At 38.1% G+C, this 27,692-nt stretch overlaps 3 protein-coding genes and 1 long non-coding RNA gene across 6 annotated transcripts; 2 read left to right on the forward strand and 2 right to left on the reverse strand.

Moving 5' to 3' along the window:
• The first annotated feature begins 650 nt into the window (after nt 1-650).
• On the forward strand, nt 651-10,598 carry LOC121962086 (complement factor I-like). The gene is made up of 17 exons (XM_042512280.2): nt 651-830; nt 1,570-1,868; nt 2,527-2,680; nt 3,522-3,585; nt 3,681-3,843; nt 4,495-4,697; nt 5,009-5,116; nt 5,234-5,356; nt 6,061-6,096; nt 6,177-6,197; nt 6,834-6,976; nt 7,288-7,391; nt 8,143-8,247; nt 8,339-8,514; nt 9,151-9,252; nt 9,348-9,496; nt 10,280-10,598. Exons 1-17 carry the CDS (start codon nt 771-773, stop codon nt 10,346-10,348), a joined length of 2,079 nt encoding a protein of 692 aa, XP_042368214.2. The 5' UTR covers nt 651-770; the 3' UTR covers nt 10,349-10,598.
• On the reverse strand, nt 9,700-16,314 carry LOC121962503 (calcium uniporter protein, mitochondrial-like). Its single transcript, XM_088073501.1, has 9 exons — nt 16,094-16,314; nt 14,884-14,944; nt 13,538-13,705; nt 13,320-13,424; nt 12,846-13,003; nt 12,508-12,614; nt 11,929-12,025; nt 11,718-11,834; nt 9,700-11,340 (listed from the first exon to the last, which is right to left on the reverse strand). Exons 1-9 carry the CDS (start codon nt 16,157-16,159, stop codon nt 11,272-11,274), a joined length of 948 nt encoding a protein of 315 aa, XP_087929627.1. The 5' UTR covers nt 16,160-16,314; the 3' UTR covers nt 9,700-11,271.
• LOC148185800 (uncharacterized) lies at nt 14,951-26,905 on the forward strand. 2 transcript variants are annotated; one of them, XR_015775689.1, is made up of 4 exons: nt 14,951-15,211; nt 16,046-16,160; nt 23,501-23,662; nt 24,590-26,905. It is a non-coding gene; the product is annotated as an uncharacterized LOC148185800 (long non-coding RNA). The 2 variants fall into 2 exon arrangements; XR_015775688.1 differs by lacking the exon at nt 16,046-16,160.
• On the reverse strand, nt 17,450-27,151 carry LOC121962504 (NLR family CARD domain-containing protein 3-like). Of its 2 annotated transcripts, XM_088073399.1 has the most exons (11): nt 27,065-27,148; nt 24,577-24,709; nt 24,392-24,493; nt 23,492-23,634; nt 21,325-23,110; nt 20,771-20,944; nt 20,076-20,249; nt 19,496-19,669; nt 19,234-19,407; nt 18,781-18,819; nt 17,450-17,901 (listed from the first exon to the last, which is right to left on the reverse strand). In XM_088073399.1, the coding sequence occupies exons 2-10, from the start codon at nt 24,696-24,698 to the stop codon at nt 18,810-18,812; spliced, it is 2,859 nt and encodes a 952-aa protein (XP_087929525.1). In that variant the 5' UTR covers nt 24,699-24,709; nt 27,065-27,148; the 3' UTR covers nt 17,450-17,901; nt 18,781-18,809. The 2 variants fall into 2 exon arrangements, with proteins under 2 accessions (XP_087929525.1, XP_087929526.1); XM_088073400.1 differs by lacking the exons at nt 17,450-17,901; nt 18,781-18,819; nt 19,234-19,407; ... (1 more) ...; nt 20,076-20,249; nt 20,771-20,944 and having other exon boundaries at nt 21,321-23,110; nt 27,065-27,151.
• Between the last annotated feature and the right edge of the window lie 541 nt (nt 27,152-27,692).

Below are 27,692 nucleotides of genomic sequence, written 5' to 3' on the forward strand. Positions count from 1 at the left end.
ATTTCCCAGCAGATGATGATACCTGCACAGGTGTTATGAATAACATTAGTGATGGTTCCACGTTATTAAATGTCCATTAAACCACGATCATGTGAACAGCAGAACCCTGAACTAAGTCAAACTAAACTCAAACTAAAACTGTGAAATTTCTGCTTTGATTGAGTTCATTTGTTTAACCAACATCAGTCCTAATCAGAAATATGAAATATACATTCATTTTCAGAATTTTAACCCTGAAGATGCCAGGTTTTTGTCATGATGCCACTATGGAAAAAAAAAAAAAAAACTTTTTTTTTTTTTTTTTTTTTAACTTTTCCCTTGTTTTAAAAAAAAATCTATTTGGGTTAACACAAATATGCAAATCTGAGCGTCGAATTGACCTGATCGGCACTTTTCTTTCCTATAGAGGAAAACAAAAGCAGCCACTTTTGGCTCAGACTGTGCCGCCCAAATATTTGGCTTTCTGCGGTTACTGGAATATGGGTTTTCCCCTCCCCCGACTCTGTACGAGGCAGTACAGTACAAGAGTTAACTAAATCAATTTGTGTTCACATGTTTGTGTGTTTTGTGTCCACATTGATCGAGACGAGCTAATGATTGATCGGTGACATCATCAGTGGACAGAGGACATATCAGTCACGTCGCTCCCTGACAGATAATAACTGTCTTTCTGTCTGAATCTGCTGCCATTTATTCCCTCTCAAATATTTGTTATTATTTTTGTAAGACGCTGAATTGTGGAGGAACCCAGAAAGTTTGAGTTTTTTAGGATGAAGTCAGCCGGAGTTTCTCTGTTTTTGTTTTTTCTTGTTGTCATTCACGTTGAAACGGTAAGTTAACTCACGCTGTCTTTTACTCTTGTTTTTTTTAAGATGTTCAAAAGTCTTCTTATATATTTGTACTTTTATGTGTTTTTATCACTTGTATTAAGTTGAATTTCCAACCATGTGTTGATGTTCCTGAACCCTTTGATACCTGAGCAAATTGGCTTGATTTGGCGACAAGCAATTTAACAAGAAATGGACCAAAACAGCAAGAAATGGAGCGGTGTTTAGCTCACCCGCTGAGGCCTTCGCAGCGGCCGGGGTTCGATTCCAGCCTGTGGCCGTTTGCTGTGTAACCATCCTGTGTCACAAAACTATAGTTATTATTTTTTATTTAAAACTATGTTACAGGAAAAAAATACAAAAAGCTTCACAATTTTTCTTGTTTGTTTTTGTTTTGCTTTTCTTTTTCTTTTTTAAAATTTTTTTTCATTCTTTTTTTATTGCTTATTGTCTGGGAATCTTCTAATATCTTAATTATATTCTCAATACATTTTACCAATAAATAAACTAATAATCTTCCAAGTGTTTGTTTCATTTCTTAAGTTATTCATTGTTTTCCTCTCTTGTTTTTGAAAGCATTCAAGCTTGTTCGCTCAGGTTTCAAAGGGTTAACAAGCAACAAGTACTTTCAGAGATAAAAACTTGTGTATCGTCTGCGTAAAAGTTTATCTGGGCAAAGCCAGAGCCAAAGATGAAGCTCGTAATCATATTCTGCTCCTTTGAGTCTGTTGTATTTTTTCAGCTCTTGCAGCATTCAGGTCATTGGCATCAACCACCGATAGAGCAGACGCCGCAGTTCCCAGAGATCCACCCGCTCCCACCGAACCACGAAACCCCATCTCTCTCAAAGATCCCAAAAACCACACCGATCCCAAAAACCACACCGATCCCAAAAATCACACCGATCTCAACAATCCCAACAATCACAGATATCCTACAATTACCTTCCCCAACCCCTCTGATTTCCAACCCCGCCCTGACAACGCCAGAGTCACCTGAGAGAGACGAGTTTTTGGGATCACCTGAGTGTCTGGAAAAGAAGTAAGTGTGTTTTATTTGTCTTTGCCTTTTTACATTCTTAAATTCATCTTGATTGAGTCGGAAGTCTTTACTGCGCTAATTTATAACCGGTTTAAGCTGCAGTGCACAAAGACTATAGGCTGGTCATTCACTCTCAAATTACACAAATTAAAATACGCCTAATGGAACATCAATTAAAAAAAACCCAGAACTCTCATTTACGCCAACAAAAAAAAAAAGTTTTTATGCTTGAAGTGGTATTTTCAGGCAATATTTGCCATATTTTTTTGCTTTGATAGCTCATATGATGCTAAGGCTATGCGCTTGTTTGCAGTCTTGTTCTCGTGCAACTTATTTGCAAATTATTTTCTAAATCAACTAATTTCTTGCAATTTGTCTGACATTTCTGGCCAGGTTGCTCACTGTCTTTTCTCCAGTGTTTTTTTTTTTCCAAAAATCAAACCATTTTTTTCAGGGTTTAAATGGTTAAAGTTGTTTTTTTCAACAATGGTCTGGTCAGTTCCTCATAAGTTGCTCATTGCTTTCTTCCAATGTTTTTAAAAGAAATAAAGCCTGTTTGTTCAAGTTTCAGAGGGTTAAGTCTTACTGCCACTTGAGTTCGATCAATTTTTGTAGCTCATTGTAATAATCTGTGTATCTACCGTTGAACATTTATCAGGTACACTCGTGAGTCATGTGACCTGGTGTTTTGTCTTCCGTGGGAGCGTTGCATCAGCGGACAATGCTCCTGTAAAGTCCCCTACATGTGTCCCGCCGAGAACGCGGCCGCCGTCTGTGGGCGGGACAGTCGAAGGTACCGCTCCTTCTGCCAGGTAGGTCATGTAAACAAACAAACAAAAAAAACACAAGTATGTTGAGTGTCCTCCTCCTTAGTGTGTTAGTGCAGCTGCTGACAGTCTGGGATATGTCAGTGTGTGAGTGTAGCTGCTGACAGTCTGGGATATGTCAGTGTGTGAGTGTAGCTGCTGACAGTCTGGGATATGTCAGTGTGTGAGTGTAGCTGCTGACAGTCTGGGATATGTCAGTGTGTGAGTGTAGCTGCTGACAGTCTGGGATATGTCAGTGTGTGAGTGTAGCTGCTGACAGTCTGGGATATGTCAGTGATCAGCAGCTACATTGACTGTGACAGGTCACCTAGTGGAAATAGCATGTATTTCCTCCATATGCCAAATATGGTCAAAATGACCTCATCAGGTGGAAAATAGTCAAAATGACAAATTCAGAGTCCAAAGCCCAGAATGACACCCAGAAATAATACAAGTCCTGTTTTTCTGCTCTGATGGCTGTGGGATCAAAAATGTCAGTTTGAATGGGTTTCAATGGAGCATTTTTGGACCTGAACAGTCTGAATGTAACTATTTAGTTTCCACAGTGTATTTTAGACTTATTGTAGGAGCTGAGCTGCAAATTCACTGATTACACTCAAATACACAATCTGGACTACATTTAGGACACATGCATCAACACACACACAGTTATCACAACAGGAAGAAGAAAAGAGACTAAAATAAACTGAACAGCTGCTGATTCCAAAAGTGCAACACTTGTCACTCATCAACAAAGTGATTTATTTTTGGGAATGAAAATGTGTTTTTATGAAAAAAAAAGGCAAAATTTTTCATTTATTTGACACAATATTAATCTGTTTTTTAGGTGATGGCCGTCTCGTGTCGGACCAAGAGACCCGTCATGTCCCACTTCGGGGAACTTTGTGACGGTTCGCTCTCACGGACACATTCAGTTTCTTATAATATTTTAAGTATCACTGTTACACCTCGAGTTCACGTCACGTTAATTTCTGTCTCTCCACAGCGAGTTACCCAAAGTTCAGCAGTTCCATCGACCCAGAGACCAGAGTTATCCGAGTCTTCGTTCCTGACGGGAGCTCCGACGAAGGCGAGGAGCTGCTGGTGTGTAAGAAGATGTGGAACATGGCGGCGGCTAACGTGGCATGCAAGGAGCACGGGAGTCCACTGTGAGAGGAGACCTCTTTTTACTTTAATGCAGAGATACTCAGCTTTGTTTGGGGGCCACTTTTACAAAATGACAGGAGGCCAGGGGCCACTCAAAGGATTTATAACGATCTGAGGATTTTAGGACATTTTAGATATCTAGGGTATTTTAGATTTCTGGGATTTATTGGATGTTATTAGGATTTTAGGTAATTACTTGGATTGGAGGACATCTCTTGAATTTTAGGACGTTTCTGGGACTTAAGGATGTTTCTAGGATTTTAGGACTTTTCTGGGAGGTTTCTGGGATTTGGGAATATTTTCCGGATGATTTTAAGTCATTACTAGAATTTTGGGATGTTTATGGGATTTGGGGAAATTTTTCAGATTTTAGGACATTTCTTTCTAGGACTTCACAATTTTTTGGGATTTTTGGAGAGGACACTAAGGTCTTAGCAAGGACCTCTGTCGGGGTCGTCTATAGGGGACTTTTTTATGAACCAGTATGAATCACTTTACATGGTTACATGTATACAGCTTTAACTCGTGTTTGTATTTTGCATACTTTAATCATGAATAAGAACAGTCTGAAACGTTGACCGTAAGTTTATTATTCCTGCGAAGCGACATCAGTAAAACAAGCACCGACAGTTTGACTCGTGTTTGGCCTCCAGCGGAGCGGCGACGGCTGGCCTTGTGCCGTATTATTCCCTGCCGACCGGCTACGGCGAAAAGCGGCTGCCGAGAAGCTGTGTGAGCGTCCGCTGTCAGGGTTACGAAACTTCTCTGGCTGAGTGTGAAATCTACGTGAAGCACAGGATCGGCCGCAGGATGGTCGCTACGGCAACCTGTTACGAGGCTTCGCGAGCACCAAAAGGTTAGTACGTACCGATTCTGCGTCAGTTTAAAATCCTACAATAATTTCTGTTTTTACAGTTTTTTGGCTTTAAAAAATGGTGCATTTTGGGCAACTTTTATTTTATTTTGGCAGGCCTGCAGGTTTGGAGGCAGGTTTTCTTTTTAAAAAAACATCAAAATAGAGCTTTTTGATCCAGAATGAGGTCTAAAATGAGTCCTCAAATCCTGGAAACGCCTCTTTGTGTCAACATCCTGCTCTCTAACTAAATCTTTTTTTTTTAGTAAATCTTTTTTTACTTCACCTGCTTTTTTCTCGTCTTTGTGTTTCAGAGGAAGAGTGCGGCTTCACCTGTGCAAACACAAAGTGTGTGTTTCTAAACCAGACCTGCGACGGAGTCGACGACTGTGGCGACCGCAGTGACGAGATGTGCTGCGAAAGTACACAAAACACACACACACACACACACACACACACACACACACACACACACACACGTGAGTTTAACGAATTTGACATCTGAATTGTCTTTCACATCGAAACATTGTGTTTTATAGGCTGCAGGGGCAGCGCTTTCCGCTGTAAGACAGGTGTGTGTGTCCACCAGGAGGCGCTCGGGGACGGACAGATCGACTGTCTGGATGGCGAGGACGAAGCCTTCAAACCTCGGACAAACAACAGTTAGACACACACACACACACACACACACACACACACACACACACACATTAAAATCAGATCAAAAGATCACATTTTGGGAAAACAGCGCATCAGCAGCTGTTAGCTGTGTCTCTGTAACCGAGATTACAACCACTTTTCTCAGCTTTAACCCTTTGAAACCTGATTTTTTTTCAGCACTTTTGTTGTTTTGCACGGTTGTTGTTGTTGTTTTTTTTTTCCTTTTGTTGTTTTTTTAATTTTCTTGCATCTTTTCATTAATGTACTTTTTATTGTTTTTTAAATTCGCAGACAAGCAGACGCATCAAAGACTATGAGTATAAAATGATTTAATAACTATAAAAACTTCTAATTAACCCTTTGAAACCTGGGCCAATTGGTCGTCGTTCTTTTACAAATATGGGAGAGGACTAAAATTAACAAAAGAGGAAATGACCCCAAAATGATCAAGAAATGAGTGAAAAGTATTACAGTGATTATTTAAAATTTAGTAATAAATAAATAAATACTTAAAAAATAAGTTTAAAAAAACCAACAGCAACGAGGAAATAACCTGTTAAAACGCTCCGTCGGTTGCTGTGTGTTTCTGGTTTGTTATCATCGGACTTTGAAGTGGGAAGCTGCTGGTGGATTCAGACAGTTTCCCAGCATCTGTGTGACTTTCTGGGTGTTTGTAGTAATTTGAACATATTTCTGCTCTCCGCAGAGCCAGAGGCGTCGCGGCAACTCCACGAAAACTCAGGTGAACTGAAGCCGAAACAGCAGCTGGCTCAGCCTTTCACTGTGGTGACGATAATAATGTTTTTTTCTTCTTTATTTCAGTGTACAGCTCTCCAAAACAAGGTATGTGGCCGGGATGGTGACACTTACAGAATATCAGTAATAGTGGTGCACTTAATGGCCAAAAGTATGTGGACATGTGCTACCAACATTTGGATTTCCTGAAACTAGAAAAACTGCAAAAGGAGCAAATTAATGAAAAGGGTTTGGGAATTACAGCCATCGCCCACGGCTGTCCAGTTACTTGATTTAAGTTATGGTCTGGATTTAAGGACAGTTCCTGGATTTTTGGACATTTGCAGGATTTTGGACATTTCTTGGATACTATGACCTTTTTAGGATTTAAGATGTTTAAAGGATTTTAGGATGTTTTTAAGTGTATTTCCAGGATTTTCAGACATTTCTTGGGTACCTGGATGTTTTATGGATTTTAAGATATTTGAATGGTGTTTCTAGGATTAAAGGACATTTCCCAGATTTTAGGACATTTCCAGGATTTTAGGACATTTCTTGGATTCTAGGATGCTTTTTTATGTATTTTAAGATGTTAGACATTCCCAGGATTTCAGAACATTTCTAAGATTTTATGGCATTTCTAGGATCTGAGGACATTTTTAGGATTCAAGGAAGTTTTTTGGATGAATCCCAGGATTTTAAGACATTTCCAGGACTCAAACATCTGTGTGCATGTGTGTGCAGAAATGGACAAGGACAGAGAGTATCTGGAGTCCAAGCTGTACTGCGGGATTCCCAACGCCACCACAGTGGACGACGTGGAGGAGGACAAGCGGAAACAGGGCAAGAGGTTCAAGAGAGTGGTGGGAGGAGTCCCGGCGAACCCGGTCAGTCACGAACACGCCGGTCTGACTGTTTTCCAAATTCTCCAGTTCATCTGTGTGAGCCTCTGTCGTCGGTACGCTGCCGCTGCGACGCAGAGCAGCTCAGCACGGCGACGACGGCTGTTTTCACTCATGATTTATCTTAAAGTGCAGAAAAAACATCATGTGGACGTGTTCATGAAAAATAACATTTTTACTAGTCTTAAAATGCATTTATTTATTGCTATTTATTCATATCCGGGAGATGCTGTGCTCTTAGTTTGTTGATTTTTGACTTTTCTTGTTGTTAAAAATGATTTCTTCGTCCTCTGCAGACTCAGATCCAGTGGCAGATCGCTCTGGAGGAGCGCAGAAAGATCGACTGTGGAGGCGCTTATATCGGAGGATGCTGGGTAATCACTGCTGCTCACTGCGTCAGGTGGGATGCTGCGTCTCTTCCTCAACGTCTGTTTGACTAATTTTAGCCTCCATTTCAAAGTAAAACATGGGAGATTAACCCCTTAGTGCCGCTTTGATATCACTCGCTCACTGTGTGCACAAAACGCACTTTTCAAAATCTTTTCAAAACAAGCTTTAAAAAATATTTTACAGAAATGTGATTTTCTACTTTCATTGAGTTTATTTTTAGCCAACATCAGTTCTAATCATAAATAACAAAAACTCATTCATTTTCAGAAATTTAACCCTTTAAATGCCAGGTTTCTGTCATGATGTCAAAACCTAAAAATGTCCCAGAATCCCAGAAACATGCACGTCTGTGGCTGCTGCGTTTGGCCCCAGTCAGAGAAAGCTGAGATTCCCTGCAGTAGATACAAATACAATATAGTGGTTGTTGTTAATATAGTAATTTGTTTTTTAAATTCAGCAATTGTTTAAAAATGATTTGTTATGTGTTTATTTTTTTTATATTATTATTATTATTATTATTATTATTATTATTATTATTATTATTATTATTATTATTATTTCCAACAGTATATAAAGTAGTTAAAATGAGGATTTGAATTATTTTTTTATTTTCATATTTATTAGTGGTCGTGCCATCCTGCTTTGAATTTAAGACATTTTAACGTCATTAACAATCGTAGTACTAAAAGTTTTGGCCGTTGTATTGTCTTGACTCTGTGTGTGTGTGTGTGTGTGTGTGTGTGTGTGTGTGTGTTCACCAGGCCGAACCCGTCTGCGTTCAGGGTCAAGTTTTCTCTCTGGAGGAAGACTCGCGCTCAGAACACGACGGACATCATTCCTGTTCATGAGATCCACATCCACCCAAAGTACTCGTCTCTGTGAACTTTGACCCTAAAACACGCAAACGTGAGCTAAAAGGTTTCAGAAAATCACGTGTTTTTGTCGAACATCCTTCAGGTACAACGCCCACACCTACGAGAACGACATCGCTCTGGTGGAGCTGAAGAAGCTCCCGTTTGAGGAGAAGTGTATGGAGGAGAACCCGGCCGTCAGCGCCGTCTGCGTCCCCTGGTCCACCCACCTCTTCCAGCCCAACCACACCTGCAGCATCTCGGGGTGGGGCCGCACCAAAGGTACGAGCCTCGCCAACCGGCGCTTTAGTGACGCCAGTGATTTTTATTTTTAGGTTTTTTAAGCTTGTTTTTTTTTTGTTTTTAAATCTGCTTGTTGTTTGTTTTCAACCTGTTTTATTTTCTTTCTTACTGTGTTTTTTCATAAATTTTTGTCCAATATTTTTATTTAATTTATTTTATTTTTTTAATTAACTGTTGATTTTGTTTTTCTTTTCAGATTTTTTCCTTTTTACTTTAAAACTTTTTGGCAATTGTATCATTGTCGTTTATGAAGTTTTTGTGATTTATTTTTTGTTTTGTTCATTCAAGATTAATTTATTGATTTATTTTTAATTTGTCAACTTTCTTTTCTATTAAATATTTTGTTGAATTTTTTGTGTGTTTTTTTTAATTTTTTTTTTCTCTAAAACTTTTTTAGCTTTTTGTTTTTCTTTTAAATGGTGAATAAAAACATGGCGATTTCTTGTGGATTTTTTTTTCTTTTTAAATTCTTGGGGATTTTTTAAAATTTTCTTTTTTAATGTTATCGATCTTTTGGGTGATTTTTAAAAGCAAAAGACATTCCAAACCCAAGAGCCTGCCAAAATAAATGAATAAAAGAATAATTACGTCAGTGACGTCACTGTGTGTTGACAGAGGGCAGGTCGGCTCAGGTGCTGCTGTGGGCCAACGTTTCCCTCATCGCCGACTGTCAGAGATTCTACAAAGATCGCTTCAAACCGGGCATGATGTGTGCAGGTGGGCGTGTTCATGACACACACACACACACACACACACACACACACACACACGCTGCTTTATAGACGTGCAGGTGGTAATGTGTGTGTGTGCAGGTGATCTGGACGGCAGTGTGGACTCCTGTCAGGGGGACAGCGGGGGTCCGCTGGTCTGTGAGGATGAACTGGGTGTTTCATACCTGTGGGGCATCGTCAGCTGGGGAGAGAGGTGCGGGGCGCCAGGATTCCCCGGAGTTTATACACAGGTAACACACACACACACACACACACACACACACACACACACACACACACACACACACACACACACACACGTATATACGCCCAGGCCCAAATAAAGGCCTGTCTCAATTGGAGGTTGATCTGGTTACCATGCAGTTCATAATTATCATAAATATATATTCAGAATTATTAAAAATTAATATTTAATAATTTTATTTTTTAAAAAATATTATTATTAATTTTATTATTTTTTCTCATTTTTTCTTTCTATTTTTGTCCTGTACTTGGGTCATTTTTCTTTTGTTGCTCATTACCTTCTTTTCATGTTTTTTTTTTAAAAGGTCAACTTGCTTCTTGTTTTTGTAAAATAAAAGCATCTCCCACATAGATGCCTGTCAATGAGTTCAGTAAATAATATAATATAATATAATATAATATAATATAATATAATATAATATAATATAATATAATATAATATAATATAATATAATACATAAAAAAATACACATACTTAGGTACATAGGGGAAAGTACTTAAAATACATATTTATGTCGGTAAAAATATTCACAAAATATATATAAAACATGTATACTAATAATAATAAAAAGAATATACTAATATCTATAGGTAGAAATGTATATACTATAAAAACAGGAAGGTATATCCTCTGCATATGAGCAAAGATAAAATATGTATTTTCAGAAGTAAAGAAATCATACAGTACATAGAAAACACATATTTAAAGTCAGCTGACCACCATGTTTTAAAGGGTTTTATTATTAAAATGATTTTTGACTCTCTGACAGGTCGCTCACTACTTTGAGTGGATCAGAACTCACACAGGTTGGCCTGCCGTCACCAAATTCAACTCCTGATCTCTCACACACACACACACACACACACACACCTTGTTAAGAGGCAAGCTATTTTCATGTTTTAAAAATCAAATACTTTAAATTTGTTCACTGATTTTATTAAAATGTCATTCTGTGTCCAATGAAATCTATTTTCCTGTTTCTGGAAAATAAAATACTAACGTGTTTATAGCTAATCTGTTTCCACAACTGTCAATAAATAAAATGTTTTTTTATAAATGAATTAAAAAAATTTCTAAATGAATTAAAACATGTTTTTGCAGTTTTGTTCACTAAGAAAATACTAATTTGCACATTTTCCTACTTTGTACTTTAATACTGCAACTGCATAAAACATTTTCCCTCAGAATTATTAAAGTTTAATCTCATATCTTGAAACGTAATATTTCTGGTGTAATATATATATTCAAAAATAAAACATAAACATGTTCTTAGGTGTAGAATGTGTCAACAAAAATATCTAAACTTAAACTTGAAAACCAGAACTGACCCTTTGAATGCTGAACAAACAGGTTTAATTATCTTCAGAAACATGGAAGAAAGATGGCAATTAACAAATTTCAAAAAAAAAAAAAAAATGTTAAAAAGGCGACAAAATTTAATTCATTTTAAAAATAGTAGAGAAAGAGAGAGGATAGAATATTAAAAAATATTTAAAATCCATGCTTTTGGAAGAAATTGAGCTGATTGTTCAGGTTTTAAAGTGTTAATATACTTTTAAAAAATAATTTTTGTACATGACAAATACCAAGAGATGCTGCAGAGACGCAGGATAAGAACTTAGAAAATGTAGTTGATATTTTACTGTCTTTCATTGAGACAACTGACAGAAGCATGGATAAAAAAAACATATTTAGAAACAATACGTGCAAAAATGTGCAAACAAGACATTTAATGTCACAACAACAGAACAAAGTCAAATTTCAGGTGTCTCTCTGAGGCTGATCCACCTGCCGAATCACACCCCTCAGACTCCTCAGATCACTCTCCACCTGAAAAATAAAAACACAATTTATGATTAATGAGTTTGATTTAATTAATTAAAAATGATAAAATATTAAATAGATGAAAAATACAATTGGTTTGATTTATTCTGAAAATAATGCAGTGAGCATTTGGCTAGAAATGTCCAGCAAATTGCAAAAAAAACATTTTTATTTTTTTTTAAATGTAAAAGTAAAAGACAAGAAAATGATCTGAAAACTAAGTTTAAGTTTTTAAACACCTCTTGTTAAAATGCCCTCATAAAAAATGTATCCAGTTTGCCTAAGTTTCAAAGGGTTAAGGTTGAGCTAAGGGACTTTGTAATGCATCATGCTGACAAGGGTCCTCACAAAGATAGAAGTACATGAATATGTGTGTTCATCACCTTGGCCAGCTCGTCTTTGAGCTCGTTGTATTTTTGAACGTCGAATTTCTGTCCATATGCTCTCTGGTGGAAGAAGTGAAGGAACTGACGATCTCTTGCCTTCGTATAGATGAAATCCTGCACAAACGTGCACACACACACACACACACACACACACACGGTTACTACACACTCCCTGAGCTGAGAGCAGATTCTTACAGAGGGCTCTTACCTGTCTGGTGAGGATGTAGTAGGCGAAGAAGATCATGCTGGTGGTGCAGGAGATGAAGTAGGTGACTGGTTCCATGACGTCCCACGCAAACACATACCTGACCACACACACGTAAAAATAAAAAATTAAAAAACATGAATACGGGACACCTGAGTGTGTGTGTGTGTGTGTGTGTGTGCAAACCGACCAGTCCCCAGAAGGAAATGTTGGCTTATGTTTTCATATGAATCATATCCACAAAATGATGTAGAGAATGTGCAAAAAACAGGTTTTGTAAGCCAAATCATGATTTGGCTTGATCACGTTTCCTAACGGTAATCAAGTCATTTTTGTGCCTTAACTTACTGACACATTGACCAAAGCAAAAAAAAAAAAACGTAAAAAAAATAAAAAATGTAAAAATGTACTTTATCCATGGCTTGTAGAAATGTTCAGGCATGTTTTGAAAGGTGCCTACAAATAAAATTTATTATCATTATTTATTTAGTTTGTTATTTTTATTCTGTTTATTAATTTTGAATATTTATTATTTTGTTATTTATTCTTATTATTTATCAGTTTATTAGGTTGGCTCATTACCAGGTGAGGTAACCCAGGAATCCTCCCTGCAGGGACAGGTAGGCAAGCCCCGCCCACCCCAGTATGGACGCTCGTTTGTCCGCCGCCTGCGCTATCTTCACTTTTGCCTGTACACACACACACACACACACACACACACACACACACACAAAGCACGTAGCTGTATTGAGCACAAGAGGAATTTAGCTCCTTAACACTTACAACATTTATTTATTAAAATTTCTTTCAAATAAAGTGGAAAAACGTGTTGCCCAGTTTGAATTTTACTAATAATCAACGTAAAACACAAGTTTTAAGTGCTGGCAGTACTTGTAGTCTGGTGTTTGTGGTATTTGTACCTGCTGGAGCGGCTGCAGCTGCTCTCTCAGCTGCTCCTGTCTGATCAGCAGCTGGTTGTGTTTGAGGAGCTGCTGCTGAGGAAGACTCAGAGCCGAGTGCAGAAGGCGGACCACGTACTTCATATCGTCCACGCCCAGCACGTGCTCGTGAGACGACTCTGAAGGACACGCGTTTGGACGAATAGCATTAAAAGACGCTTTAATTGTCCCTCCTGTCTGGTTTTCATCAGAAACATCAGCTGTTCTTCCTGAAGATCGCTGTCTTCACACTCAGTTCGACCTCGCTGTCTCAAAATCTTCTTAACTGACTCGAACTTATAACAGAAAACATTTGACCACCTACGATTTTTTTAAAAGTTATACATATATTTTTAAAAAAACAGATATTAATATATATTTATTTTACACCAAATTAGCTCTGAAAACTAAAGCTAGCTTTATCTAACTAACGAATGACTTTTTCTGTGGTTGTACCTTGTCCAAGCGAGGAAACGCTGTGTGTGACGTCGTTGATGACCAGCTGAAAATCTTTATTTAAAACCGTTTCCATGAAAGTGGCTGAAGAGATTCTCTGCCCATCTAAAGGAAAAAAAGGCTTCATGGATTCGTTCCTGTTGCTATCGTTAAATACACGCACAGATGGCAATGAGCAACTTAAGAAGTAATGAACAAATTTCATGTGTGAGTGTTACCTCCGTTTAGCAGCGTGGCGAAGTGCACCCCGGGGTCCTTCGCCTTGATGTCTCGCAGCAGGTCGCCGACTGTGGTCAACATGGGCGTCAGAGTGAAACGACACTGCCGACCCGTGGGGAGACGCAGAGAGAGGACCGGCCGACCGAGGCTGTAACGGACAAATACATCTGACAGAGAGACAGAGACAGAGACAGAGAGACAGAGACAAAGACAGAGACAGAGAGACAGAGACAGAGACAAAGACAGAGACAGAGAGACAGAGACAGAGACAAAGACAGAGACAGAGAGACAGAGACAGAGACAGAGACAGAGACAAAGACAGAGACAAAGACAGAGAGACAGAGACAGAGAGACAGAGACAGAGACAGAGAGACAGAGAGACAGAGACAGAGACAAAGACAGAGACAGAGACAGAGACAAAGACAGAGAGACAGAGACAGAGAGACAGAGACAAAGACAGAGACAAAGACAGAGACAGAGACAAAGACAGAGAGACAGAGACAAAGACAGAGAGACAGAGACAAAGACAGAGAGACAAAGACAGAGAGACAGAGACAGAGACAAAGACAGAGACAAAGACAGAGACAGAGAGACAGAGACAGAGACAAAGACAGAGAGACAGAGACAAAGAGAGAGAGACAGAGACAAAGACAGAGAGACAGAGAGACAGAGAGACAGAGACAAAGACAGAGAGACAGAGACAAAGACAGAGAGACAGAGACAAAGACAGAGAGACAGAGACAGAGAGACAGAGACAGAAGGTTTAATAACGACACGTAAGAAATCGACGCACAAATAATTAATATCCAGCATTTTCTATTCTTTGTCTAGTTTTGCATTTATTTGTCAAAATAATGTTCGGTTGGTCGATGAAGACTTTATTTTGATACTAACAATCAAATCTCAGTGTTTCATCGGCGCTCTATCGTTTTCTACGGTTAGAAAACAGTTAATACTTAGTTTTATATCCTGTATGCAGACGATACAGTGGCGTACCCCTGTGCTCCCACCTGCTCAGCTGGAACATAACGTTCCGATAACAGAACGTTTCCTGGAAGTTTCTGGAATGTTACAGGAGAAATGTTTTGACTGTAACGTTCACAGAGCATCCCGAGGATTATTATCCATTTAAAGAACGTTTATGCAACGTTTTATTTAATTTATTTAATAATAATAATTAATAATTTAATTTAACAAACATTCTCTGCAACATTACGGGAATGTTTGACATAAGTCTCTGTAACGCTGAACTTTCTGAATGCAACGTACTGAGAGTGTTGTACAAGCGTTGTCTCGTGCGCAGGTTACAGAATACAGATGTAGCTGTGGTGAGTTTATGGTTCACCTTTGGATGGAGGTCGACTGCTGAAACTGGAGACGACACACGAGGACCAGACCGGACTGGCCTGAGAGGGAAAACAAGTTTTTATATTTGCATATTTTTTCTACAAACCATAAACCTTTCAGTCATAAAAAGACGACACACCCCTCTGTTTTTATTCATGTGAGACACACAGTCAAGTTTTTTTAAACCTCACCAAACCTTAAAACGCTCATTTTGATCATTTTCCAGATAAAAAAAGGTGTGGCCGCAGAAACAATGCAGCTGAGAAAGAGAGAAAAGCTGAGAGACGCAGACAGAGAGCTGGAGGACAGAGACAGACATGAGACAGGTATGTGGTGTACAGCTGCATGTCACAACAGAGTACTTCTGTCTCACACTGTAAAGAAATACTACTGACAAAAGATTTTTAAAATCAGCAAGCAAAAATTTAAGGAGAAAAAAACTCCTGACATTTTTTAAAGAAAATGTGCGTTTCAAACCCACAGGCCTGTATATTTGGAAGGCATGTTTTGTTTAAAAAACAAAAAATTAGGGTTAAACGCTGACCCAAAAATTTTGAAAGAGTAAAACTCATCAAAAAAATCAAAGGAGAGAACAATTACCAAAAATATTTTTTTTTTTTACAGAAAACATAAGTTTTCTTATAAAAAAAAAAACAATCAGCTAAAATAAATATAAAAAAAGCAAAAAACATTTAGAGAATAAAAATCACCAAATGCTTTTAAAAATCACCAAACATTTTGTAGATTTTTTGTTCCCCTAAAATTTCAAACCTGTGGCCCAGTTTTTCTTTAAAAATCAGCTTTAAAATAAATACAAAATACAGCCATTTAAAGTTGTATTCCCATTTAACATTTAAAAAAATCCGTCCCCAGCGTTTCAAGAATACTTGACTAAATTTTGTTAAAATGATCTAAAACCCTAGAAACACCCCTGATTGTTGCAGTACTAGAGGTACTACTAGAGTAAGATGCAAAATATAGTGTTAGTAGTAACAGTACACGCTCAGCAGATTTTTGACTCATTTGCAGAAATGTTAGAGGCTGATTTAGTTAAACTGTAGATGTGTGAACAAACATAAAGATTTTCAGACCGTTAGTTGTGAGGAAAATGATCATTTCTGCAGCAGATATCGAAGTTAAGAATCTTTATGAACTTTCAGTCTCTCCGTGTTAAAATGAGTCGCAGATGTCTGGAAACTTGAACTCACCGTGAAGACTTTTTGGGGCCGAGAGCAGCAGAGTCCAAACCTGCGGAGAGATCTGGACACAGACATGGTGAGCTGCTGAGCCCAAAGACTGCAGATGTGAAGCTTTTGCTTTGAGGCAGAAATGTTCCTGCGAGTACAAACAGGTTTGATGGCAGGCTGAACGTGGAGGTTAACCCTTTCCTGACTCACTCAGAGCTCACTGAAAAACTGTTTGTTCTTTGGCAGGAAGTGGTTCTCCACACAGGAAGTGACCAAATCAAACCAACAAGTCGTAAAGTGTCTCCCAACAGGAAACTAAAGGACAAAAAAACTAAAAACAAAAATGCTTCCCACTTCATTCACAAATGATAAATGAAACATCTATTTATGCTGAACACTTGACTTTAAAAAGCACTAAATCATTTTACTTCCTCTGCTCATTTCCCCCGGTGACATCCGTGTGTTTTTCACTCAAAACTCTGAAATAAATTGTTTCGCCCATGGATGTATAAAGAGAACTGGACGCAGAAATTAGATTTCTACACTCAAATCTGTTATTGTGATTTAGAGAGAGTCATTAACACTGATTGATTTTGCTTGGAATTAAAAGTTGGATTAAAAATAATGTAACAACTTAAGCAAATATTATTTAAAATAAAGCAGAAATATTTAAAAAATGCGTTTGATAAATAAGTGGCACAGCATAATATTAATTAATTTAAATGATTTATTTTAAATCCCCCCAAAAACACAAAAAAAAAGCTTTTTGTTGTTGTATTTTTTATCTTGGGTATGTTTTCTTTAAAAAAAACTGTGATTATTTTGTTTCATACAGAGGTCTGGGCTATGCCGCAAATATCTTCAAATGCTCGAAACAATCCCCTGATTTTAACTAACTTCAAATTATTCTTGAAATATGCTTTACTTCATTGCATGTTAAGCTTTATTTGTCAAATCAAATTTTCGAGTTTTACATTTTGTTCCAAAAGTAAGAAAAACCTTAAAAATTCCTTTAACCTTTCTAACAGCCCTAATAACGAAAGAAACTGATTTTTATTCTCAAGAAAATGTCATGTGAGTCACTTCACATGTTTAGGTCATCATAAAAAAAACAACAAAAAAACCCAATAATTTCCTATTAGCCCGCAGACCTTTGCAGAGCAGTCAAAGATTTATCTTAAGAGGTGCTCACAAAATAATTAACTTAAAATGTTTTGAAAAATGGAAGCCTAATTTAAGCAGTGAATAAATAGTTCATGTATTTTTTACATGAATATGTCAAATAAACCGATAAAATACCATATTTATTTAAATAAATTGTCAATGAAAGACATTAAATACGTCTCAAAGTTTTGTTGAAACAAATTCATATACATCTTCAAAAGATGTGTCTGGGTTTTATTGTGAGATTTTTCTTTTATGAATAAAATATATACGGATAATAATAAAGGACAAAATAATAGGACAAACAGAAAAGTGCAGTAACAGTGCATATAGATCTAGAATAAAACCATAGAATAATCATAACATGATGTATTTTCATTAAGATGTTTTCACTATCAATTTTACTGTATTTGTTAAAATGACAAAAACAGAATTGCCTAAATACTTAAACATGACAAGAAAAGTCACAAAAGTTTACCACATCTACAATCACAGTATATATTCTATAATTTATTGCACTTCAGTTTAGTGTTGAAGAGTTCAAAGGTAAAAGGTGCTTGGAGCAATGCTGCGATTCTTTATGAGCCCTCTGGATTTTCGACTTCTTTGCTTTCCATAGAACTATTGATGGGATGTTCTTCCTTTTCAGTCAACGTTTCCGGAAACTGAAACAAAAAAAGAGATGCTCAGATGTCATAAAAATTTCTATTTAAATGTGTTTTAGAAAAAAAACCATCCCTTTCTTGCTTTGGTTGATGAAAACATAAGTTCAGTTTTTGCCACGGACCCACAGAGCTACGCTGTGCACTATGACTTCAACAACACATTTTTTTTTAGATTGTATTTATTTAAAATTTTGCAAATTGGCTGCATTAAAACTTTGCTATAATAGCAAAAAGCCATTCCTGTTTGAAGCGGACTAATGGAAATTTCTTTAGTTTTGGGACATTTTTTTTTTTATTTTAGCACGTTTTTGGCCATATCTAAAATTTTAGAACATTTCTAGAATTTTACGACATTTCTTAGATTTCGGGAAATATTAAGGATTTCTGACATTTCCCAAATTTTAGGACATTTTGAGAATTTTAGAACATTTTTAGGATTTTAAAACATTTCTAGGATTTTAGGATGTTTCTCAGATTTTAGGACATTTCCAGGATTTTAGGATATTTCTTGGACTTAATCACCTTTCAAGGATTTTCTGACATTTTCAGGATTTCACAACATTTCTAGGATTTTTACAACATTTTTAGGATTTTAAGACATAACTGGGAATTGTAGCAAATTTTTAAGATTTTGGGTCGTTTCTTGAATTTTATAACATTTCACAAAATTTTTTTGAACGTTTCTAAGAATGAATGCTCTAAGAATGAATTTCTCAGATTTTTCATAGTGAAGAAAGCTTAAAACAAGCTGATTCTCATGCAAGTTCTAGAAGTCAAATTACCTGTTTTCTGTGATTTCTGAGCATATTAATGGACAAAAATTTGTTAATCTAAAAATATGTCTCTCTCTATATGTCTCAGACAAGGAGAAATACTCACCTTTCAAAACTTTCAGCTGCATTCAATGTTCACGTCAACCTTTAGGGAAGAAGAACAAAGTCAATACAAACACATAATCACAGGCTTCTCTGTGTGATTGGCTCAGTGGCCCACCTGTGGCTCGATTAAATAATAGTTTCAGCATCACCCTAGTACAAGTTCAGCCACACAGGCGCATGGAAGGGCAGAGAGGTTTGCTCTCACTGCCTCAGGCCTTCCATGTAGGCACAAGGAAGGGCAGAGAGGTGCTTTCTCACCTTTGAGGCTTTACACATAAACACATGGAAGGGCAGAGATGTGCTCTTGTATTTCCATATAGGCACAAGGAAGAGCAGAGTGTACCCAGAACAGAGTCATACTTCCGAATATCACATTGAAAATTGAAACAAAGTTTTCTTTGACTCAAACAGTCCTGTGCAAACTATATTTTTCTCTATATGCATGTTGACTGACCTCAGAGTCTCCAATCTCCATTGTTGACTTTGTTGTCCAGCAGACAGCAGCCTCACTCCGGACTCCTGCAGCCTGTTATCAGTCAGGTCCAGCTCTCTCAGATGGGATGGGTTGGACTTCAGAGCCGAGGCCAAGAAACTGCAACTGAAGTCTGACAAGCTGCAGAAACTCAGTCTGAACAAAAAACAAAACATGTAGTTAAAGGCAACAGTCTTACAAAATATTTTCAACATTTTGAAGAACAGAATAGAATACGTCTTACCTTAGAGTCTCCAGTCTACAGCTTGGACTCTCTAGTCCAGCACACAGAAACTCCACTCCAGAGTCCTTTATCCCGTTATAACTCAGGTCCAGCACTTTCAGATGGGAAGTGTTGGACTTTAAAACTGAGGCCAGAGAAGCACAACTGATCTCTGACAACCTGCAATACCTCAAACTAATTAAAGAAAAAAAAAAAGCAAAAACAACACATTTTAATACAGAATGTTTTTGTGTTTTGCTAATTTTATCACAAACTACACAATTGTTAAAATGTAGAAATTGTAAACATCTGTTTATTTGTATTTTAGCTATTGATGCACCTTTGCAACTTTAAGCATTTACAATTACATAAAAAGCACATTTTGAGTTTTTTTGGCCTTAGTGAAGTTATAAGCTGACTAATTAAAGCTTGTAAACAAACACTAATTAGGAAGTGTAGTTTCCTTTGCTGCAGAATACAAAGTAAAAGAGCAGCTCCTGTTTGGTTTATAAAATTAAGTGTGTAACAGTGCAATAAGCTTGATTTTTGTTTACAGTTTTCTAAAATATTAATTTCAGGACAGAACTGAACACTGACTGACCTCAGAGTCTCCAGTCTACAATGTGGACTCTCCAGTCCAGCATACAGCAGCTTTGCTCCTGAATCGTATAATTTGTTGTTACTCAGGTCCAGATCTCTCAGCCGGGAGGCTTTCGATTTCAGGACCGAGGCCAGAGAAGCACAGCTGATCTCTGACAGCCAGCAGCCACTTAATCTGAATGAAAACCAAAGAGTAAAGTGTGAAGCCAACGAGACTGGAAAAGCCAAACAGACACGACACAAAACAAAATTTTTCTTAAAAAATCTTTTTTTTTGGATAAAATACAATAATATCCTCAAAAAAAAAAAAACGCTGGAAAAGCCGAGCTCAGCCACGTAGAGAGGTATGTCCTCAGTCTTGAACATTATCAAGACATAGGGAAAAATGTGCAGGTTGTTGGGTGATGAACTCTTTTCAAAGAAAAAAAGAAAGTTTAAAAAAATAACGTCAAAAACCTTCAAAGAAAAAAGACAAAACAATCTAAATGAAAAACAAATTCCTAAACATTTAACATCATCATCAAATATTAACGTCAACCCAAAAAATCCAAAGAATAGAAAAATACAAAAAGTATGTCTTGAAATGTCTTCTGCTGATTCAGCACCTCTTGCTACAATATACCGTGACGCAGATGACTAAGAAGCTTCACATTTGTATTCAAACATAACTCTGAATAGACACATATAATGTCTGACCTGAGCGTCTCCAGTCTGCAGTTATGACTCCTGAGTCCACCTGAAAGCAGCTCGACTCCTGAATCCTGCAGTTTGCTGTCGCTCAGGTCCAGATCTCTCAGATTGGACGGGTTGGACTTCAGCGCCGAGGCCAAGACTTCACAGTGCCTCTCAAAAAGTTGATAACAGGAAATTCTGCAGATTTGAAGGAGAATGAGTGATTATTAAACCAAAGCTGAGAGTCCGAGTGCACCAGTTTTTATCAGTATGTGGGACTAATAACATTGTTATAATTTGTAAAGCAGCAGTTTTTAAAACCATCCTGGTGGTTTTGAGTCCTTATTCAGGACGACTGAGACCTAGAAAATCAGACAATCTATGAAAGAAATATTTTTTCAAAGGAAAATAAAGAATTCCCCAATTTTATTTCATTTTTATTTCATTTATTTTCATTTGCAAGTAAACATGCTTTTCAAACCTCAGACCTCAGTTGGGGGTTCGGAAGACACCCCCATCTGAGGTCTGCACTGAGTCCCCAATGCCGTCAAATCCTAGACGGTCCTTCCTGGACTTACCGAGCCATCCTGCAGTTCCTGACAGCTGGGATCAGTCGATGTCGCCCCTCCTCTGACGTCCTAAACGTCCTCATGTCCAGCTCCTCCAGGACGTCCTCTGATGTCTTCAGCATGAAGGCCAAAGCTGAGCAGTGGATCTCAGACAGTTTCTTCTCCGATCTGTCCTCAGACTTCAGGTACTTTTGGATCTCCTGATGCACCGAGCGGTCGTTTAGCTCCCACAGACAGTGGAAGATGTTCATGCTTCTGTCGGGCGACGTGTCGAAGGTGCTGATCTCCTTCAGGTTGTGGATCACTTTCTGGATGCTTTCGGCGCTGCTCTTCGTCTGACCCAAAACTCCTCGTAAGAGTCTCTGGTTGGACTCGAGCGAAAGGCCGTGCAGGAAGCGGACAAACAGATCCAGGTGGCCATTTTGGCTTTTCAGGGATTTATCCATGGCTTTGCTCAGGAAGACGTCCAAAGATGGGTCACAGCTGCGATATCGACCCCACTCTTTCCCCAAAAACGCCTCCAGAGTCTCGCTGTCTCCGTTTGTGTGACAATGAAAAATATAAACGGCGGCCAGAAACTCCTGAACACTCAGATGGACGAAGCAGAACACTGATCTCTGGAAGATCACGCTCTCTCTCCGAAAAATCTCCGTGCAGACTCCCGAATACACCGACGCCTCCGTGATGTCGAGCCCGCATCGCTCCAGGTCTTCTCTGTAGAACATGATGTTTCCGTTCTGCAGATGTTCAAACGCCAGCCTCCCCAGCTTCAGAAAAACCTCCTTATCGGCCTCCGTCAGCTCCTGCGGACTCGCCTCTGAGTACTTCTGCTTCTTCCTCTTCATCTGAACATACAGGAAGTGGGCGTACAGGTCGGTCAGGGTCTTGGGCAGCTCTCCTCTCTGCTCTGTGGTCAACATGTGGTCCAGAACTGTAGCCGTGATCCAGCAGAAGACTGGGATCAGACACATGATGTGGAGGCTCCTGGATGTCTTGATGTGTGAGATGATTCTGCTGGACAGCTCTTCATCGCCGACTCTCCTCCTGAAGTACTCCTCCTTCTGGGCGTCGGTGAAGCCTCGTACTTCTGTTACCCTGTCAACACGTGCAGGAGGGATCTGATCGGCTGCCGCGGGTCGGGAAGTGATCCAGACCAGAGCCGAGGGCAGCAGATTCCCCTCGATGAGGTTTGTCAGCAGCAGGTTGACTGATGACGTCTGTGTGACATCAGATACGACCTCACTGTTGTTGAAATCCAGAGAAAGTCTGCTTTCGTCCAGGCCGTCAAAGATGAACAAAACGTTACAGACGGCGAGCTCCTCTGCTGTGACCTTCTGTAATGTTGGATGGAAAACATGGAGCAGCGAGAGGAGACTGAACCGCTCATTTCTGATCAAGTTCAGCTCCCTGAACGAAAGCAGAACCACCAGACTGACATCCTGGTTCTCCAAACCCTCGGCCCAGTCCAGAGTGAACTTCTGCACCGTGAAGGTTTTTCCGATGCCAGCGACGCCGTTCGTCAGAACGACTCTGATGCGTTTCTGTTGGTCAGGTAAGGCTTTAAAGACGTCGTGGCACTTGATCGGAGTTACATGGAGGGTCTTCTTGGACGCCATCTCAAGCTGTCTCACCTCATGTTGGGTATTAACGTCTTCGCTCTGTCCCTCTGTGATGTAGAGCTCAGTGTAGATCCTGTTCAGGAGGGTTTCACTTCCTCTTTCACTCGTTCCTTCAGTCACACGTTCACATCTGCTCCTCAGGTCGATCTTATGTTCGTCTAAAACCTCCTGCAGACCTTCAATCCACAAGGAAGAAACACAATTATTTTTAAGGCTTCATAAATAAACTTTTGTTCAGTATCAGAAAAATTACCTCACCCATGAATTTTTTTTTTCTCATAACATTACGAGTTTCTTCTCAAAGTCTCAAAAAAATATATTTTTCCTTAATGTGCCTGAAAACTTCGTCGTAACCCACAAAATGATCATTTGTTTATCGATTACTTTCCTGTCTAAATGTGACGAATCAGTAAAACGAGATTCTTGCTTTAGGCAAAGCACATTTATGACTTTTTAAAACTTTCTTAAGGTTAAAAAAAGTCAGAATTTCATTGCAATTTCATTAGATTTTTTCCAGATCATTTCCTTCTTATTAACTTTTGATAACTGTGTTTTACCTCCTGCAGAGCCGGTCGGACTGGGCGTCTGGGGTCCAGATGTTCCTCCTGGTGAACCAGACTGGTCCCAGTTCGAGGTGAACCAGTCTGTACAGTCCCGTCTCTGCAGCTCCTCCTCAGCATTACAGCACTGATTCCTCCTCCTGCAGAAACATGAACGCAAACGTGAAGGTGAGAAAAATACAATAAAACACAGAAACATGTTTCTGCGTCGACTCGAACAGGAAATTACAAAACAGAAAAAAGGTATCGGACCATTTCCTTTAAACTGGAATCCAGTTTCTTTGTAACTGTTGATCATTTTTCCTGCTCTTGTTCCTGATGTGAAACCAGTTTTTATTGTTTTCAGAGTTTCTTCCAGTAAAACCAGTAAATCAAACAGTGTGAGACACTTCTGGCTGTGATAAATGGTGTAATTCTCATAATTTTTATTTTGGTGAGTCTGCAGGTTAGGAGGACATACCTTCTTTAAAAATTTCACAAAAAAAAAAAAAAAAAAATGAGAAAAAAAGTAAATTTCTTTAAAGGCCCCAAAAACAGACATAAAAGTAATAGAGAACAGGTTTTAAGGGGAAAAAAGTAAACATTTGAAAAAGAAAAGAAAATCTAAAAATTTCCTTACAGAAAAAAATAATCCCAAAACTTTTAAAACCTAAAAATCATATATATATATATATATATATATATATATATATATATATATATATATATATATATATATATATATATATATATATATATATAAAAAAACAAAAAAAAAATCAACAAGAATTGTAAAAAAAAAAAAAATCAAAACATGCCCTCCAAACCTGTGGACCCGTGGGTTTGGAAGGTATTATTTATTTCTGAAAATTAGTATAAAATAAAAATAAATCCTAGAAATGCTCTGCAGTGTCTTACTCTGTACATGAGGGCTGTGGTTCATCGCTGAAGTCTGGAGGGAAATCACTGCAGCTCGACACAGACTGACTCCTCGACTCCTCCGACTCTCCGTAGAAACATCTGAGAAAAAAATGTGTTTGAAAATTTTAAAATGATGTTTTAATGAATGAATGAATTTATTGTTGTGAGAACTGTCCTCTTACTGTGTGTGTGCAGGTTTATTTCCGAACAACATCGGGTGTCCCATGGACTGATCGCTCTTCAGAGACAGACAGCTGAATCCTGGAGACTCTGTGTCCTCGTCCTCCTCCACACACACACTCATCTTCAGGGCTTCTGAGACACACACACACACACACACACACACACACACACACACACACACACACACACACACACACACACTCCTGTTATGTTTCGAGGGCTGTGACCTACATTTTTAATCGTCCAAAAGTATCAGAAACCAAAAATCCTGCTTGTTATTTGTGAGAGGAGGCAGGGGGTGAAATTCTTTTTATTTTCAAGATTTTGTTTTTCTCTCTAAATATGTTTGGCAATTTTTGAAGAAAAATGGGGTTTCGGGTGATTTTTAATGAAAACATGCCTAAGATAATTGCATTTTTTTTCTCTAAAAAAAAGCGGCACTTTTTAAGGCCCGTGGGTTTGGAAGGCATGTTTCGTTTTTAAAAAACCACCAAAAATGACCCCATTCATCACAGCCGGGAACTGTAAAATTATAGTTGGTTTTTGAAATTTCCAACGGTCCTTGAACACTTCATGTGCTGTTGTACAGGCTTGTGAAACAATATTTCAAAAGTTTTCCAAAACTTTTAGCATACATTCAATTTTCATAACCGTACGAGCCCCACAAAGCAATATTTCACAATAAAGTCAGTGCTGTGATCGTCTGAGGGCTCAGTGGAGGCACAGCGGGTCGTTGAGCAGCTCGGACAAACATCTGTATTGAACAAAACTCTGAGACATCATTGTTTCTGAATAAATCAGCAGCGATCACACGGGACTTTCCTCCACTGGTGACTAAACCAGTGATCAGATCAGCTGTTGTGACTCATCAGACGTTCAGTTTCTGAGTCTGCAGCTCAAACACGACATCATGATGCCCGAAACTAAACTGTCCTCATCAGGCCCAGCTTTAAATCAATTCATTGAGTTTATTGGCAAAAGAAATTGTTCTGCATCTATTTTAACGATCGATTGATCAGCTCCGGCTCTGATCAGCAGTGATGGAAACATGTCACCCTTTCCAGCCAGATGCAACAACCACAAATCCCATCCGTCTCCATCCATCACTGGACGGTGTCGTTATTCCCAAAAACACCATGACAACAGTTTTAACCCTTTGAAACCTGAGCAAGTCAGCTCGGTTTCTTTAAAAAAAAAAAAAAAATTGACCTGTTGAAAGAAAGAAATGAGCAATCCAGTAAGAAATTAGGAGAAAAACATTCCCTGAAATCCGTGGAAAAAAAGTTAAAATAAAAACAAAAAACACGGGAAATGAACTCTTTAGTCTGCAGCTTTCTGAATATAAACTGAGGTCGTTCACTGCAACCTTCAACCTGCAAGCAAGAGTAGAGTTTCAAAACCACGAGCTCTACTTTCTCAGCTCGTCTTTATTTCACACAGGAGAAAAACCCCGAAACGTTTGTGGTTTCCATTTTAAAGCAGCAGCGACCCGTTTAGTTGAACTGAACCACAGTGGAAGTTTCAGACAGATGCCACTGCAGCTTCTGGTATTTGAGAAATCTCCTCAGAAAGACTGCAGGTGGTTTCAGGAAGAAACATCACTTTGTTTTACTCACAGACGGATGATAAAGATGGACAACGTGACCACGCCCCCAAAGCGTGGCTTTTTAATCTGGATGCTTATGACCTTTTAAACCGGTAAAAACCTCGAATAAAACAGTTTCATCTAAATAAATTCATGTTTTTCCAACATTCTCGTCTTGGAGGAGCAACCAGCTTTCTCATCAGAGTCGTCACATGTTGCCACTTTGCAGTGGACTTCCCCGTCTATATGTTACGCTCTAATTATCCTTCTGCGTCTACATATTATTTAAATATTAAACTGCAAGAAATCTGTCAAAGGCGTCGAAAACAATGACCTGAAAATTAACTGAAAATTAGTCTTAAAAAAGACAATTATTACAAATTATCAAATAACTATGGAAAAATGTCCAGAAATAATTTTTAATCACAATTATTATATGTTTAAAACTATGTTAAAGAAAAAAATTATATATATATATATATATATATATATATATATATGTATAAATATATATATAATTTAATTTTTAGGGGGTTATTTTCTCTTTCTTTTTTCTTATTTTTAATTTTTGCTAAACCCTTAAATAGTTAATAAGCAGTGTGTAAAATAAATACATACAGACAGACCAGATGTTTGTTACACTTTGTTTTTACTGTTTGTAAACCGTCTGTAAACATAAAAGCTGTTATCAAGTAAAAAGTGACGATTATAATAACTTCTTAATAAACATATTTATAGAAGCACTACACAACAGTCAGGCTTTTAATCTGTACACCAGCTGTTTTAAACATAAACTGTTAGACGCTTATTAGTGTTTGTTCTTTGTGAATCTGCTCAGTTTAAAGATATTTTCAGAATAAAATCGACATACAGACTTTAAGGTCGGAGGAACACGTACTCACCGTCTTCATATGGTTTCCTGTAAACGGCGGAGTTTCCGAGAAGGTCCGCCTGCAGCCCTGAGACAAACCACGCCCCATATAAACCACGCCCCTACAAACACGCCCACATGACGCTACGGTGGCTGTGGAGGTCCACAGCATGTCGACAGTAAACAGAAGGGAAACAAAGCAATAATGCAATAACGGGAGCAATTTTAACAACTTTAACGGTTGATTCACAAAATTAAATGCCTCCCAATGCAAACAATGCGCTTGAAACAATAAATTGATTTTAAAAAAAAAACAAACAAAAAAAAAAAACGGAAAGTAATGTAATTAAATAGGACTGCAAATGAAAATTAGCTTTCTGCTAAATCTGGTGCATGCATCTTTTCTTTTTTCTTTTTTTTACTAATGTACACAAATTAATATTTACAATAATAATAATAATTAGTAGCAGTTATTTCAATTAAAACAGGTTGTTTACGCCGCCGTTTTTCACAGTGTCGCAGCTTGGCCTACTACATCACCTGCCATAAATAACACTCAAAGGTGATGATTTCTTCTGGGTTAACAGAAAAGATCGCTGGCCCTTTGACACAAATAAAATGTATTTAGTTAGAAGTAAGTAGGCTACAATATTTTTGAA

Source organism: Plectropomus leopardus, chromosome 23 (assembly GCF_026936395.1).
Source record: "Plectropomus leopardus strain MGB_pleo_1.0 chromosome 23, ASM2693639v1, whole genome shotgun sequence".
NCBI lineage: Eukaryota > Metazoa > Chordata > Actinopteri > Perciformes > Serranidae > Plectropomus > Plectropomus leopardus.